Raw genomic sequence first — 17,281 nt, forward strand, 5'->3', positions numbered from 1 at the left:
GAAGGACATCCACGGGCACCTCTCAGTGATGGAGGAGACACCAGCATTCTTGCTACTCAATCTGGTGGATCTCCCCCGGGGTTGTAAATTAGAATCACTTCCACTGAGGGAGGAGACTGTCAGGGATCCCAGGGTCTGGGTCTGGTTTGAGGCCCGGTTGTAAGCATTCTTTCACCAAAGTCTAACAGTCCATCCTAGTGCATTATAGTCCACACAGCCAGTTAGTCTGAAATTCTAGATCCTCATATGAGCAGCCTACGCTGTTCTCTATTGTTCTAAATATGAACGAATACATAAAACATGAATCCAGCATGTCAGGGGCTGGGGCTGGAGCTCAGTGGTAGAGCACCTGTCTAGCACACATGAAGCCTGAGTTCTCTTTTCAGTTCTTCAAGAAAAAAAATGTAGGAGGATTGATCAATTGATTGATGACAGAGCTAGTGACGTGATAATAACTGTTCCATAAGCTGCCTTGAATTCTCTGAAAGATCCTTACAAATGACTACTAGGGCCCCTGTCACAAATAGTATGCTTTCCTATTTTTGAACAAAAGACTTATGATAACTTGATCAAGCAAAACAGAGCTTAGTCAGAAGAAGTTCTTTAACTTCCAAGTGGCCAACACCACACAACTCACAAACAGGCAGTGTGGCAGGACTGTGACACAGAAGCCCTCAGTCCACTTCGGGCTCTCACACACAGACAGCACAATCCACACAGCAGCGTTGGCAGCTGAGTCATCAGAAGACAGCCAACAGACCCGCCTGGTTTTGTGTTAGTAGATCTCAAAGGAGCACAAACCCAGGAATGGTATAAAATGGAGGATTGTCAGGCAGGGACAACTCCACAGCACGTCTTAGGAGGCATGGCGAACACCATCTGCCCACAGAAGCAGGGCTGAGACTGGTGTAGTGCACCACATGATGTAGTGCACCATGGAGGCCTTCCGGAACTGAAGAACAATGGCGATACTCTCATCCCAGCTATCCCCCACCTGCTCAACCCTCCTAAACGACTGCAGAATCACCATGGCCATTTTCTGGAATCCGAGATCACGGCTACGAAGAAGAAAATTACTTCGCCCATCCCAACAGGTTCCCACGGCCCTCAGTGGAGGAAGGGAACTAGAAAGACTTGGGCACAGGCAGAATGGAAGTGTGGGCCATGGGCAGCACAAGGAAGGTCATCCCCCAGGAGAAAGGGAAGCTATGAATACCAGGTGGGGTGCGCTGCTCCACAGCATGCCTCAAACTTCGAGAGGAGGGTGTAGCAGCCACAGAGGCGGGAGCTTAACAGGGAGAACTGGGTACATGTAAGATATTATCAGAATTAATTGTGTCTCTTATCATTTTCTTACATTCTTAATGTAACTTTTTGCATGTGTATGTATGTGATGTGCATACATATATGTATGAGTGTGCATGTGAGTATAGCCACATATATGTGTGCCAGATGCAAATACGCATGTGTGGACATGTATGTGGAGACCTAAAGTTGGTATCCTGTGTCTTCCCCTTTCCCTTCCCATTTTATTATTAACATAGAACCTCAAAACTGAGCCCAGAGCTTGTGGATTGTCTAGCCTGGCTAGCCAGCTTGTAATGGGGGTCCCCTGTGTCTGCCTCCTGAGAGCTGGGATTACAGGCAGTCTCCATGGCTGCCTGGCTTTTGTGTGGGTTCTGGGATTCCAGAGTCTGGTCTTCATACTTGCTGGCCAGAGGGCTTTACGTACTGAACCATTTTCTCCTTCTTATTACTTGTAAGCATTGTTATAATAAAATGTATGTGTAGCTTGTAATCTATGTTTATTGGATAGCATTGCCCTAAGGGGAAAGTCAGAAACAAAGAAGGAGTCACCCAACCACTGGACTTCACTGGAGACAGAAACATGCAGCCTCTGGGAGTCTACAGCCGATTGTTACTTAGAAGACACAGCACGGTGACTTCTGCTTCTGGCTGCCGCAGGAGAACAGCGAGAGATTGCCTCGCCGGTTAAACAACTAGGAGAGCTAGACAGACATATGGAACAGTGGTTTTCAGAGTCAGTCCAGGAAGCAGCTCACACTGAGCCTTGGGAAAGGAAAATGAAGAGAGTTCTACAGCTTCTTGCCTTCTTAGGTCCAGTTTCTGAGGTGAAGCAAAGGCCCACAGCCCAGAGGTATGGTGATGCAATATTATGAAAATATCTCTTACAGTCAGAGAGACTGGAACTTTTGCTGGGCCTCATGGAAGAGTTGATAAAATACCTTGAGGTCACATAAGACTTAAGACTGCTATCCTGCTGTGCCCTCAGCCTGTTTGTTTAACCTCCCTTTAAGAGAACAATGTAACCACCAACCTATGTGCCTTGGATTTCCCAGGTCATCAACTTTTGCAACCTAAGCTAATGTATAGCTGTAATATCACAATATTACATAATATGTACTCTTCCATGACCCTGGCTCAATGTGTATGAGTGTTTTTCCTGCATGTATGTCTGTGCACCATGTGCCTGGTCAGGAGGTCAGAGGGCATCAGATCCTCTGGAACTGGAGTTATGTAGAGTGGTGAGCTGCCATGTGGGTGATGAGAATTGTAAAGCATGTGTGTTAAGATAAACATTTGTTGGAAACAGCAGATTGGTAGAAAACAGCCTTATAAAATGAGCATCTACTATAAATACTGGAAGCAATATTTGAATATTGATTGATAGTGTTTGTTTGTTACTGGGTCAGTTGGAGTCAGTGACTTATTAATCTCTTGTAAAACTCTATTAAAAATTTCTGTAAAGTATCCCATTCCTTCCCTATGAAGGGACAGACAGACAGACAGACACACAGTTCTCAAGACTCTCAAGCATTCAAGTAGTCACAGATTCAGACTCATGTAACAGACAGACAGAAGACACAGGGAGAGCAGAGAACTCAAACTGGGCTGCTCTTAGTTAAATGACATCAGGGGAAGTGCTTGGATTTCTGTCATTAACGCAACCCTGACACATTATTGGTGACCTGCATTTATTATAATGCATTCAAACCTACTGCGCAGTGGGCCAATGAGTTGAGGAAACCAAGTTGGGGTTCACTAAAGGCAGGAAGCAGAATTCTGTAAGGCGAACAGTGCGGAGAGGAGAGAGGGGAGCAGTGGGGAGAGAGCATGCTGTCGGAGTGCAGGGAGGTCTCTTTGGTCCTGTCTCTGCAGAAACTCCCTGAGGCCAGGCAAGGCCTGGGCAGGTGGGACTTGGCAAAGAAAACCCCCAAGCTGTGGAGAGCTGATGATTGCTTGTCCTCTTATTAGTTACAGTGAGAACTCCTGGTACAAGGGCATCTAGGGGAATATTAAGGACTCTACTTAGCAGTCACAGACTAAAGCCTATTCTGGACTCACCTTACCAGTATAAATTCAAAATGGCTAGTCTTGAATTTAAAAAAATCACAAAATTTGCAAACTTGGAAATATGGTACATACCCAAAGAGAAATTCCCTTAATAAAAATAGACCTAGAAATATGGAATTTGAAGGAAAGGAATATTAAAATAGTTATTGTAAGAGCTGGAGAGATGGTTCAGTAGTTAACAGCACTTGTTCTTGCCTTCAAGGAGAGAAATATAGAGGACATTATTTTAAAGGCCAAAATGAAGTTTATAGGGATTAAAAACAAATATCCCAAATAAACCATTACATTAGATAAGATTAGGAACAGGTTAAATGCCGCAAAAGAAAGGATCAAAGGTACTGAAAACACAGTCACAGAAACGACTGGAGTGAAGCATGGGGGGCGGGGACCCAAACATGAACAGAGGATCAGGTGGCCCAAGTCAGCTGTAAATGAAGCTCCGGGAGGAGGAGGAGGGAAAGGAGGAAGGATGATAAAAATCCTGAGGCTGGGATGTAGCTGAGGAGCACCTGCCCAGAAGCACAAGGCTTGGGGTCCGGTCCTCAGTACTGCAAGGAAAATATTTTTGAAACCTGAATTTGATAAAAATTATGAAGGCATGGATTTAAGAAGCTTAAAAAAAGCCAAAGCTAGAAGGAAATGATATATTATTTAAAATAACAGTGGTAAGAAGTCCATGGACGTCTTACAGACAACGTTCTAATCAGAATACTACAGAGAAACCTCTTAGAAGAAAGAGAGAGTTGTGGGGGTGTGGAAAGACCTTAACACTCTACGTTCAGCAAAGAAAATATTTTTAAACAAAAGAAGAAAGTAATTTCATGTAAACAGAAGCTGTGAGAATCAATGAGCAAAAGACCTGTACTTAAAACAAATGTGTGGACAGAAAAGACCAGAAGAAAGCCCTCTGATTCTTGGGGTCCCTCCTGGCATAGAGAAATGAAATTTTCTTGGGACTGAAATCCAGTTTCAGCAGGGAAGGCGCAAGTCATATGGTGGTGCTGCCCAGAAGCCCTTTGGTTCCATTACATCCCCCACGGTGGGAGGCTCCAGGCTGTGTGTTATCCTGGTTACAAAACGCCATCTTGTCCAGAGTTCCACCCCACTGCAGAAGACAGCACATATTCAGTTGCATTCTAATGATGGGTTTGCCTCCAAGTGGACAGACACTTCTGAGCGGCCACTTAGCTACAACCCTTTCTGTAGGACTGGCTGAGGCCTCTGTTGCACTGCCCAGCCCAGTGCCCTTTGCTGCCCCACAGATGTGGGAGCACAGTGTACCTCAAATGCTCATTTACACACACACACACACACACACACACACACACACACACACACACACGCTCAACCGACATAAGTAAGAAAACTGCCTCCAGCCTCCTGAACAGTTACATAGAGCCTTATCCTACTCTCTGAGCAGACAGGGTCCTGGGGCCTTCTCAAAAGCCTGGAGTTCCTTCATATCCTTCATCCCATCGCATACTCACATAATTGGGCAATATATTTGTTTGTTTGAGGCGTATTAGAGGCGGCCAGGAGAGCATTACCTAGGCACTTACTGGATGGCATTGGTTCTGACATTAGTCAAAGTCTCTACTGAAGCTGAGCTCTGGTGGAGGCTGGGTCAGACACAGCTATGACAGAGGGTAGCCAATTCCATGCCGCTGAACAACGCAACCAAGTTTCCAGGTTCACATCCGCACAGATGTGCATACTGGTTGTTTGGAGCAACAGCAAGTCCATAGGCTGTGGAGTTACAGGAAGAGTAGGTGCCCACAGTTGCTCTGCTTGGGATTTCCCAGTCCCTCATGTGGTAAGAAACACCTCTGCAAGAACACAGCCCCTTAGAGAGCACACAGCACCACAGACGGCATACTTCCTGCTCCCAGAACAGAACACAGGATCAAGCCTTCTGCCTCATAAATCACTCAGGCACCAGAGCCCACATGATAAAGCAAAGCAAAGCTCTTTACAACTACTTCATTTTCCTTCTCTATGTTCTCATGAATAACATTTCCTTTGTGTTATTCGAAGCTCTCTCTGAGATTTACTCAGTGGGGCTGAGGAGGTGGACACATGATGTGACCACAGAAAATAGTGGAAGATAAACAGGGACAGTGTTGACCAGCATGGAGTCTCCCTCATACCTGCTTTTATCAATCTCTTTGGCCCAAGAGTCCCTTAATAAAACATTCACATCCTGGTGTGGTTGTGTAGATTTATTAACAAGCATGAATTATGTCTGGACCCTTGTCTAAAGCTTGGATTCTACAGAAGATATCTGTGTGGAGACTGAATCTCTCTGCCTCTCTGTCTCTCTCTGTCTGTGTGTATGGGGGGTAAGATGTGTGTGTGTGTGTGTGTGTGTGTGTGTGTGTGTGAGAGAGAGAGAGAGAGAGAGAGAGAGAGAGAGAGAGAGAGAGAGAGAGAGAGAGAGTATTTTTTGCCAAGAAAATGGTGACAATCTGCTCCTTTCAGAATTATATAGAAATTCACTGCACTTTTGTGAAATGATTTTTAAATCATGGTTACAACAATGTCAGAGAGTCTCCAGTTGTTTTTGCCTGGACCTTCTCCACCCTTATTGTCCTTTCCAGCCAAAGCAAGACGCGATCCATGGTCTAGGAGCCATGGGAGCCACTACTTGGGAGATAGGAGGGAGAGCCTGGATGTGAGCAGTACAACCATCTGTGGTGTGTGCTTTGATGGCTTTCTTTCTAGCTGACTTCCTATTGGGCAAATGATTTCACTATCTAGTGCCTCTAAAGAATTCCCCACACTAGACTGATCAGATGGCTCAGCAGATAAAGGTACCTGCCGCCAAACCCAAGGACCTGAATTCAATCCCTGGAACCTGTGTGGTGGAAGAAGAGAGAGAACAGACTCCTGAAATTGTCCTCTGACCTCCACAAGTGTACAAATGCACACATGAAGTAGATAGATGTAATAAAGTTTTTTAAAAAGATCTGACACCCCCAGCATTTTGAAAAGCAACGTCAGAAATAACAACAGGCAGGAAGTTGAAGGGTGTGCAAATGGAGATAATACACAATAAACAACAGGCAGGAAGTTGAAGGGTGTGCAAATGGAGATAATACACAATAAACAACAGGCAGGAAGTTGAAGGGTGTGCAAATGGAGATAATACACAATAAACAACAGGCAGGAAGTTGAAGGGTGTGCAAATGGAGATAATATACAATAAACAACAGGCAGGAAGTTGAAGGGTGTGCAAATGGAGATAATACACAATAAACAACAGGCAGGAAGTTGAAGGGTGTGCAAATGGAGATAATACACAATAAACAACAGGCAGGAAGTTGAAGGGTGTGCAAATGGAGATAATACACAATAAACAACAGGCAGGAAGTTGAAGGGTGTGCAAATGGAGATAATACACAATAAACAACAGGCAGGAAGTTGAAGGGTGTGCAAATGGAGATAATACACAATAAACAATAGGCAGGAAGTTGAAGGGTGTGCAAATGGAGATAATACACAATAAAGCAAGCACCGTAAATCATCCACATGACTTGCTAATCTCCAGGAAGTTTGGGGGATGGAGGGCTTGCAGATTCCACATGGACACCCAGAAGCTGAAGGCTCCTGGGGGAGCCCCTCCTCAGCCAGCTCTGGCATCCAGCTGCTTTCCATAGTGCCTTCCCAAGAGGCAGAATGGACTGAAAAGGCAAACAGCTGTTCTACAACCCCTGGCCCCAAAGCCCCTGGTTTTCTTTAAATATAATCTTTTCTCCATCAGAGGTTCGCTTGCTTAAATTAAGAGCTTCAGACACATGTGGGTGTTGTCACCAACAGAGACACGCGCTGTACCTGCATGTGGACACCACACATTGTCCCAACAGAAAGAGACATCCCAGAAACAAACAAAGGAGGGATTTCCAGACAGCTAATTTACATTTCAAACTACAAAAGTATATTGAACAAGTCAGTATGAGAGAGTGCTGGGACAGCATTATCCTGAGGTAGACAAAAGGTACCTCACTGATCAGCAGCAGGTCACTGTGCCAGCTCTGGCACTGATATGCATGACCGTAGTTTCTCTCTTATCAGATAAGCCCTTCCCATTAGCCCTGGTTCCATCTCACATAGGGACTGTGGCTGGGTCTTCCTCTGAAACCTATCTCAGTGCCCTGTTGTACATGTGTGTCTACCACAGGCCAAGGACAAAGTAACCAAAATGCCAGGGGCTGAGAGTTCTGGGAAGAGGTGGGTTCCTCCATGGGCACCTCTCCTCGTGCATCATACATTTCTTGCCTTTATTTGCATACATCTAGGAAGGCACTTGTCTCTCCGACTTTGATTTCTTTAAGCAATTCTACCCTTTAAGGCTTATAAAAGTACAGGTTCATGGCTATGGTAGACAGGAAAATCCTTGAATGAGATGGAGAGCCTTTATGAAAATTTCTCAAGTGCCCTCCCTGAGGAATTGAAGTTCCTTCATCATTATTTTGTAAAGCAATGAGAAAGATAATTAAGTCAAAGAGCTGAGCCCATCTGGAGAAGCAGGAGAGTTCACCCTGTAACCAGACTCCAGTTCCTTGGACTTCACGATGTCATTCTCACTGCTCCGTGACCTTGGGCTGCATGTCACTTCTTCACCCGCCTTGCTCTCTTCCACTACAACAGGAGGACCATAGTGGCTTTATTAAGTGACCAGGACACTCAGAGACAGCGTGAGTCAACGTCCGTGAATGTGAGTGGTGTGCTCATTATGGACAGCAAAGCCTTCAGAAGAGCGATGTGCCAGAGTGGACCATTTAAGGTCTCTTCCAGCTCTAAAGTCCTGTGGGGACTTCTTTTTTGTTGTGGAAATAAATATATACTCTACAAGGATTTCTAAATTTGAAATTCTTTAAGCCAAGCAACTACTCGCAGCTATTTATGAGTACACTGTTGTTTCTTGAGTAGACTGTAGAAACAGCTGGTCTGCACGCATATTCAGGAACATGGAAGTATACACTGATGAGTTCACTCTTGTTTCTTGAGTAGACTGTAGAAACAGCTGGTCTGCACGTATATTCAGGAACACGGAAGTATACACTGAGAGTGGGTTTTGGCTATTTCATTTCAACCACTCATGCTACCTTTATGAAGCTTTGCTCAACAAAGGGCATTTTTACATCTGTTATACCCTCGAAAACCTTGGCGACTTGGAGGCCTCTTGGATGTTATGGATTTTATATTTCTTCTGTAACATGGGGACACTGAGAGACTATGTCAGCAGGGATCATCTGGAATGTGAGTCATGAAGTCACCTGGCAGAAGACAACTTAGGCAACTGTCATTGGAGCCTTGGTTGGAAGCCAAGGGTCCTGACATCTGACATCAGCTGTGTGACAGCCTGCAGAAGCCAGGTGATAGGCCTGACCAGGAGTCAGGTGTCGGGCAACCCGCCTGGACGCCTTCTGTGAGTCAGTGGGAGGCCACTGCTGAAGTGCCAGCACTGATGGCAGACAGGCCACAGAGCGTCCTCGGTGTGTCCAACACTGTGTGAGCAGCTACACGTGTCATCAGCCCCAGGTCACAAATGAGGAGACTGAGGCAATGGACATGGATAACAGGAGCATCGTCACTCACCCAGGAAAAGGAAGAGCTGGAAATGGACCCTGTGAAGAACCTGTGTTCTTCGCTACTCGATTACTTTAAACAGAAGGGATTTTAGAATAAAAATAACTAAGAAAGCATCTCTTTGGCTTTTAATAAGTTTAAAAGTAAATTAAAGGATGTGTGCTGAATTATAGTCTAAGTTTATTATTTTGTGTTGGGGGTTGTACATTTATGCACATGTGAGTAGGTTGTGTGTGTGTGTGTGTGTGTGTGTGTGTGTGTGTGTGTGTGTGCGTGAGCCTGCATATGGTCTCCAGAAAACAATCTTGGATATTGTTCTGCAGGAGCTGTTGGCCTGTTTTCTGAGACTGGGTCCAATTCAGCTAGCCGGGATGGCCAGTGACTCCTGGGGACCTTCCCACCGCCACTCCCTCAGGACTGAGATTACAGTGTGGCTTGGACTTTCATATGGACTGGGGGATTGAACTCAGAGCCTTACTATGCACAGCAAGAACTCTGCCAACTGAGTCACCTCCTCTGCCCCGTGCTGCCTTTTAATCTCATATTTTGAGGACTTGGCATTTTTATCTACTTGTTATTTTTGACTCCACGCAAGAATTTTCACTTACTTTTCTGTTACTCACTTTCTATAGTTAGTCCAGATGAAGACTAAGACAAAAGGTGAAGTTTTCCACAGTGAGGGCCTTCAGCTTTGTCATGAAGTCACTGTGTAAATTCCATGCAGGCCTCCGTCTCCTCATGGTCACTAACTTGTTCCACTATTCACGGACTCAGTGCAGACCCTACAAAGTGTCACTGTTAGTTTCAGGAGGCGGGGCCAGGTTGCCAAGGGGAGAGCGTCTCCAACCTGGCTATGATGACTGTGATCTCTGGCTCCTCCTGAGTGTCTTGGCTGTTCACCAGCACAAGATGTCACAGAGACATGCCTGGACTCACAGTACCATTTAGAGAGAAATGAGAGCTTAAGGATGACCAGATTCTCTGAAGTCATGTTAAACAAAAGTATGCCATGTCGCTTCCAATTTCCTCTAAGAGCACTTCTCATGTTTGCATGGAGATTGACAAGATGAATATGTCAGCTTGTCATGTTTCTTCATGTATGTGGGTTGGTAGCTCATCAGAAAACCACCCATTTTTTAGGAATCAAGTTTCAATATCAAGTCTTGTTCTCAAGCAGTAAGATGTCTGCTAAGCATGGTCTATGTATATCAGATTCCATTATTTTGTAACTTTATAACTGTATTCTTTTTTATTCATGCATGTGTGTATGTTCATGTGTGTAAGGGTGCACCTCTATAGAGGTGTGTGAGTGCATGTATGGAGGTAGGTGGCAACCTTCGGCATCATCCTTAGGAATACATTCCACTTCCTTTGAGACCACATTTCTCATTGACCTAAAGCACATCAACAGGGCTGAACTAGCTTGTTAGCAAACCAAAGGGACCCTTTTGTCTCTGCATCTCAAGTACTGGGGTCATAAGAGGTGCCATCATGCCTGACTTCTTCATATGGGTTCCAGGATTGAATTCAGGTCCTCCTGCTTGCAAGGCAAGAACTTTACTCGCTGACCCTCTGCCCCCGGCCCTGTAGTGAGAGTCTCACTTTCAGATATTAAAGGACAAAAGCAAATAGTGGACACCCTTCATTTGCTATGTACATGCAAGGACTCTGGTTACTGGAAAAAGTGACCATTACAAAGCATGCTAGCTTTAGCCTTCTTTTCAGCCTGCTATACAAATACAGGAGTCCAAAAATGAGTAAATCATTATTTTGTAACTTTCCACCTGCTGTGTATTCTTTCTTCTGAGTTTGAATCACTCCATCTTGCAGGGAAGCTCCTTAAACAGGAAGGGAAACAACTCAGATACCTTCAGGAAGTCCCTGAAACTGACCAGATTCACTAGCCCCACCCTGCCAGGCCAGGGTAAGCAATAAAAGCCAAGAGTCCCTCTCAGACCCAGCTAAGTCAAACTGTAAAGAAGACTGAGGCCAGACCAGCTGCCTGAAAGAAGCAGAAACCAGCCAGGATGCCTGGAAGAGGTTTAGGAAAACTGAGGCACCTGGAAAGGACACTCCCTAACCAGTTGAGCTGCCTGCAGGCTGTGCAGTGTGCTCCAAGGTTAGCTTTGTGAGCTGTCACCCAGCTGGGGTGGGCTTTGGTGATGCAGCTGTCTGTGAGTCATTTCTCCTCCTGTAAGTAGCCACTCACCCATATTCCTATAAGTAATCCCAATAAAACTCATTGGTTCACTAAATTGGACTTTGGTGGTATCCATACTTAGGTCTGTTGGTGCTTCCCTATCTAGGGTGAGTAGATATGTGTGTTGCATCTCCCCAGGAAAAAAGTTTTGTCATACAATACCACCTGAAATAGTGTGACTTGTTTCTCTGAAATTACCTACCTCTGCATATTCAAAATTCCTTTCTGAGAGCCTGCCACGTGTAAAGGAGCTGAAGGGACAAATTCTTAACCCACTATAAGACTCAAAAGACAGTTTTGGACATCTATGAACTTCTGTAATTCCATTTTTAACCTATTCAAGAATTAGTCCGCTTAGTAACAATGGGGCTGCATGGAATACTAAGTGCTTTGGAAACAGAGCTGGCAGGTGGTCCCCTTGCTCCTCGAAAACTCTCAGCTCCTCCTCTCCCCTTGCAGTGCAACTCTGCCTTCAAATGCCTCTTTAAAAGGAGGCTTTACGGCTTTGGAGGAGTTTGCTGGTTTCACAGCCAGTTTTGCCACTGCAGCAGAGAAGGGACCCCATGTGCAAGCCAGCTGAAGTCATGTGCATGGCAAGAATTAGTGCTGCGGGGCCACGCTGCCGTCCAACTGCATTTGGAAACAGCTTTTCCCAGTATGGCATGAGAAGCCAGGGATTCCTGCTCACAGTCTGCCAGGCTGCTGCATTTCTAATCTGGCCTGGTATGACCCATTAGGCATCAGAATTGTGAAAGTCACAATGAAACCAAACAAGGGTTTCCACTGGCCTCTGGGTGTGGCCTCCCCGGCTTCCTGCCAGAGCTGGAATAGTGTCACTCACCAGTTAATGTGAGGACAGTCTCTCTACAAGGACTGGAGGTCCAGGAAGGCCCGACCCATGGGACAGCAGGTTCGCAGACGTCCCCTTTGAATGCCAAGTACTGCATGCACCGGTTGTGTGACTGTCCAGCCTGGAACCCACTCCTGCTCTTAACTGTCTGTCACGCAGAGGCGCCATTTTCACAGGAAGACCCTGGAACCCACTCCTGCTCTTAACTGTCTGTCATGCAGAGGCGCCATTTTCACAGGAAGACCCTGGAACCCACTCCTGCTCTTAACTGTCTGTCATGCAGAGGCGCCATTTTCACAGGAAGACCCTGGAACCCACTCCTGCTCTTAACTGTCTGTCACGCAGAGGTGTCATTTTCACAGGAAGACGCCGAGAGTTCCTGTGAGCTACAACACCGATCTAGAGCATTAGTAAAAGTTCATTTCTTGGCATTCCAGTTTTGGAGGAAAGTCAGTTTTCAGGCAGCCTGGAGAGGTGACATGTGCACCTTTAATCCCAGCACTGGGGAGACAGAGCCAAGAGGATCTCTGTAAGTTTGAAGTCAACCTGCTCTACATAGTGAGTTGTAGGCCAGCCAGAGCTACATAATGAGACCCTGCCCCCTGAAAAAGAGACCCAAACTTCTCAGAGTTTGGTTTTAAAAAATGTTAATCCAGATGTGGCTCAAATCTCTAGATCCAGAGGCTAAGAGATAGTTGAGAACTCAGAGGCCAGTGACTGCAATGACAATTTCATTTGTTCATTCTTTAGTGGCCTTTCAGATAAATTTAATAAAGCAGAAAAATGAATAAATCAGATTTGGTGAAAAATGAATTTATCCAATTAGAATGCAGCTACTTGTTAATGAAGAGTTAATGAAGAGTTAATTTAACTCTTCATTGGTGAGACAAGGCTGTTACACACAGGTGGTGGCACCCCAGGGGGGACCAGCTCCATCTATCACCATGCAAGATGCTTAACAAAGTTCCTCTAGTCACAGAAAGAGGTCCAACTTTCTTTACTTGCCTTCAATGTCCAGCTCAAATCCCATTACTCAGTAGTCTGCACTGGTCCTCAGAGTCAATGGCTTTTGCCTCCATAACAAGTCCCTGCAACCACTGTGTAGCACACTCCATTTCATACACTGTAATTGTTGCTAGGGAGTGGATTACTTCCCTAAGTCTGTGATTGCACCTTGTGCATTTCTCAAGTCCTGTCCTTACTGTTTCTGAACTTTAAGTCAAGACCAAATACAAAATAAATGTAAATTGCCAAAAATCTAAAAGGCAATAGGAATTTGTAGTCGTGTATTACATAACCACCTTTCGGTCATTTCCAACCACACATATCCTGCTAGTCCTGTAAGACCACAGTGAACTGACAAGTGCCCATTGTCAGCCAGTGGGGGCAGCAGGTGTCCTGATACCTAAGTATAATGTGTTACTTGCATTTGTGCAGTAACGCTGGTGTCAGTACATCTACTGTGCTGCTGGGTGCATAAAATTACAGCAGAGACAATTATGATGATGATATATGAATGTTACTTGCTTATGTATTTACTGTATAGCCTTCATCATCATCATACAGTGAGACCTTTGCATATTTATATAGAAGCATACTGTAATGGTGCAGCTGTGTTACTTTAGTCCAGTCTCATACATTTCAATGTTTAGCACCTCTCATCATTTTTATCTTCTGTTTCAATTAGCCTCATGATGTATTCATTTTGACCCTAGGAGCTGTAGGCTACACCATATAGCCTAAGTATGTAGTTGCCAATACCAACTAGTTCTGTGTGAGTTCACACAATGACTTAATCATCTAGCAATGCATCCATGAATATGATCTGCAGTTAAGCAATGTGTTGCTGTATTTAGCAAAGCTGTTTTCAGAAACAAACTACAGCCAAATGATGGGCAATACTCCAAAAGCGGAAGCAAGCTCATGGAAAAAGCATCCCATGCAAACTGGACGCCCAGCAGAGAAACGTAAGGCTCTGATGTGTTCCTCACCCTGGGGTGAGGAGATGGCTCATGAGAACCTGAGTTCAGAGCCCCAGCACCCACGTAAAAGCCACACAATTAGGAACACATGTGAAATCTCAGCACTGAGGAGGCAGAGTCCGGAGCTTATTGGCCAAACAGTATAGCCAAATCAGTGAGCTCCCAGTCAGTGAGAGACCCTGTCTCAAAAAAAAAAAAAAAAAAAATGAGGTGGAGAGTGATTGAGGAAGACACCTGACATTGACCTCTGGTCTCCATATCTATCCTTACATATACACATGTGCAGCGGCATACACACACATATAACACACACACACACATGTACAGCTGCATACACACACATGCACACATACATATAACACACACATACATGTGCAGCTGCATACACACACATATAACACACATACACACGTACAGCTACATACACACATGCACACACACATGCACACATACATATAACACACATACACATGTACAGCTACATATATACACATTCACACATACATAAAACACACATTCATACACACACACACACACACACACACACACACACACATCTCAATAAAAACAAATTCTGACTCAAGGGTTTCTCAAAGTAGCAGCCATACTTTTGGATTAAAAAATTTCCAACTACCAGGGCTGGAAAGATGGTTCAGCGGTTAAGAGCACTGACTGCTCTTCCAGAGGACCTGGGTTCAATCCCAGAACCACATGGTGGTTCACAACCATCTGTAATAGGATCTGATGCTCTGATGCCCTATTATGGCATGCAGGCATACATGCAGATAAAACACTCATACATAAATAGTTTAAAAAATTCCGACTACCATACCCTCTAATAAAGTTCTTCCTTCCTCTTCAGAGCTGGAGCACACTCCATCGCTGACTACACCCCGAGCCCCCACAGCAAAGACCCACTCATGAAAAATCTGACTATGCTGTAGAGAACATCTTTAGCATAAAACCCAGACAACTGTTCACTGGTGGAGCACTACCCTAGCATGTGCGACACCCTGGGTTTGATCCCCAGCACCTCAAACAACCAATACAAATAAATAACTCTGGTTAAAACCGTGTTCCTACATTTATGCTCACTGACATTCGTTCCAAGTGTGCCAGCGACATAGCCTAGCCACGGAACATAACCTGCAGAGGGCCTAGCTTCTATTCCCAGTCCACAATAAGGCAAACAACATGATGGATGGACGCAGCACTCCACTGTCTGCACCTCGCTTTTCCTGTGGCCATGGAGACATCACCTTGGAAACAGCTCGGACTGGAGAGCACTCACCTTCGTGAATATACACCTGTTGAGCATCTTCATTATAAAGTAGCCCCAGTACAGGTGAAGGCCCTGCAGGACCATGAGCTGGAGGTTGAGGAAGATATACGAGAAGAACGGTTCGAGGTAGTGCAGAGGCATGATCAGGGTGCAGTACAGAATCCTGGGAAAAAACAGGTGGGAAATCTCACTATGGTCAAATCACTGGTGAATTTTCAACAAGTCAGCACATTTTTTCTTCCCAAACATACACCACTAAGTAATTTCAAACGGTGTCCATAAAATTCTTTGTAGGAAAAAAAAAGGGTCAATATTACCATTTATTCACACTTGGCAGACCATCAAAAAGTGAAGCCTGTCTCTGGGGAGAAAAACAAAACCAAATGATGCTTCGTGGCACTGCTCGCCTGAGAGCACCTGTGCCTCAGTGTCCTCTCCATAGACAGAGAAGCTTCCATGGACCCTCTTTACCTTCTAGGAAGAGAGACGTCATGGAAGCAACTTTGACAGTGTGTTTACATGTGGCACCTTGTGACGTGGGTCATTTACTTGGTGTCAGCGGTGACTTGAGAAGTCTGGGATGTAGTTCAGTGAGAGCAAGTACCTAGCATACACAAGGCTGGATTCACCCCTCAGTACCCCTTCAGCAAACACATACTTCATGACTGCTTCCATTTCATGAAGTGAGCTGCCTGCTGTATCTGCTGCATACCCAGACTCCTGAACACAATGTATCAAGATGCATAGGACCTTCAGCTACTACTCCAGGATAAAAGGCTGAATGCTCTTTCAGCAGACCTCATACTGCTGTGATTTTAGAGTACTTAGAAAGGTTGGGTTATAAACATACATTTACTTATAAAAATAATTTGCTCATTTACATTGGGAAAACAAGAAAAAGGACAAAAAATTGTCACAGTATCACCTTCTTAAGTGATACTGTAATCTTAGTGCCTCATCTTCCTTTTCTTCCTCATAGTTATTTAATTTAATTTTTAAATTAGCATATAGCCACATTTCCTGGGGTTTGGCATAGAGTTCAGTGAGCTATAGGCCATAGAAGAGGCCACAGTGCCTAGGAATGCTGTGATCTATCCCCCTGCGGTTACCCTCTCCACCCTTAACCAGTACAACCACTTCTCTGCTCCCCAGAGTGTGTTTGGGAGACTGTTGTCTCTTTCTTGCCCACTGCTTTTGTGACTCAACCAACTTCTGTTGTGGAATAATCTTGTTGTATACTGTGAAGATGTGTCACTGTTATTGTTTTAATAAAAAGCTGAATGGCCGGTAACTAGGCAGAATTTCCAGGCAGAGAGGATTCTGGGAAGAAGAAGGATGGAGATGCCAAGAGAAGACTGCCAGACGCAGAACTAGTCGGACAGACAAAATAGGATAGAGGTAAAAGCCACATGGTAGAATGTAGATTAATAAAAAATATGGGTTGATTTAAGTTATAAGAGCTAGTTAGGAACAAGCCTAAGCTATAGGCTGAGCTTTCATAATTAATAATAAGTTTCCATGTCATTGTTGGGGAGTTGACATTCCTGTCAAAAAAGTGCAACTATGAAGTCCCCGTGGGAATCAGTAGCATTCCTTTGTGTCACTCAGTGTCCCCAGGGACACATCACACTTCATTTGCTCACCTACTGAGGAGCACTAGAGTTGCTTTCTGTGTTTGGCCATTATGAATAGAAGAGACTAACATATTCTCTGGAGTGGCTGCTGCTCACATCTACCTCAGCTCTGCATATTGTCTTCTAGAGACGTATGTCCCCACATTAAATACAGTGCTTGGCAGGTTTTACACTGTGGTGGCTTGGTAAGAATGGCCCCAGAGGCTCATGTTTGAGTGCTTATTCACCAGGGAGTGACACCATTTGAGAAGGATTAGTAGGTGTGGCCTTCTTGAAGTATGTGTGGCCTTGTGGGAGGAAGTATGTCACTGGCTTTGAGGTTTTTTAAAAGCCCATACCAGGCCCAGTGTCTCTCTCTCTGCCTATGGA

General features: G+C 44.8%; 1 protein-coding gene across 1 annotated transcript in view; it reads right to left on the bottom strand.

Moving 5' to 3' along the window:
* Positions 1 to 17,281, bottom strand: part of Cers3 (ceramide synthase 3) — a 94,991-nt gene that overhangs the window by 14,567 nt on the left and 63,143 nt on the right. The window contains exon 10 of the mRNA XM_052711906.1: positions 15,288 to 15,441. Coding sequence (XP_052567866.1) covers positions 15,288 to 15,441 — 154 coding nt within the window. The remainder of the gene's footprint in view (positions 1 to 15,287; positions 15,442 to 17,281) is intronic.

This window comes from Peromyscus californicus, unplaced genomic scaffold (assembly GCF_007827085.1).
Source record: "Peromyscus californicus insignis strain IS unplaced genomic scaffold, ASM782708v3 Scaffold_4__1_contigs__length_199733344, whole genome shotgun sequence".
Taxonomy (NCBI): domain Eukaryota; kingdom Metazoa; phylum Chordata; class Mammalia; order Rodentia; family Cricetidae; genus Peromyscus; species Peromyscus californicus.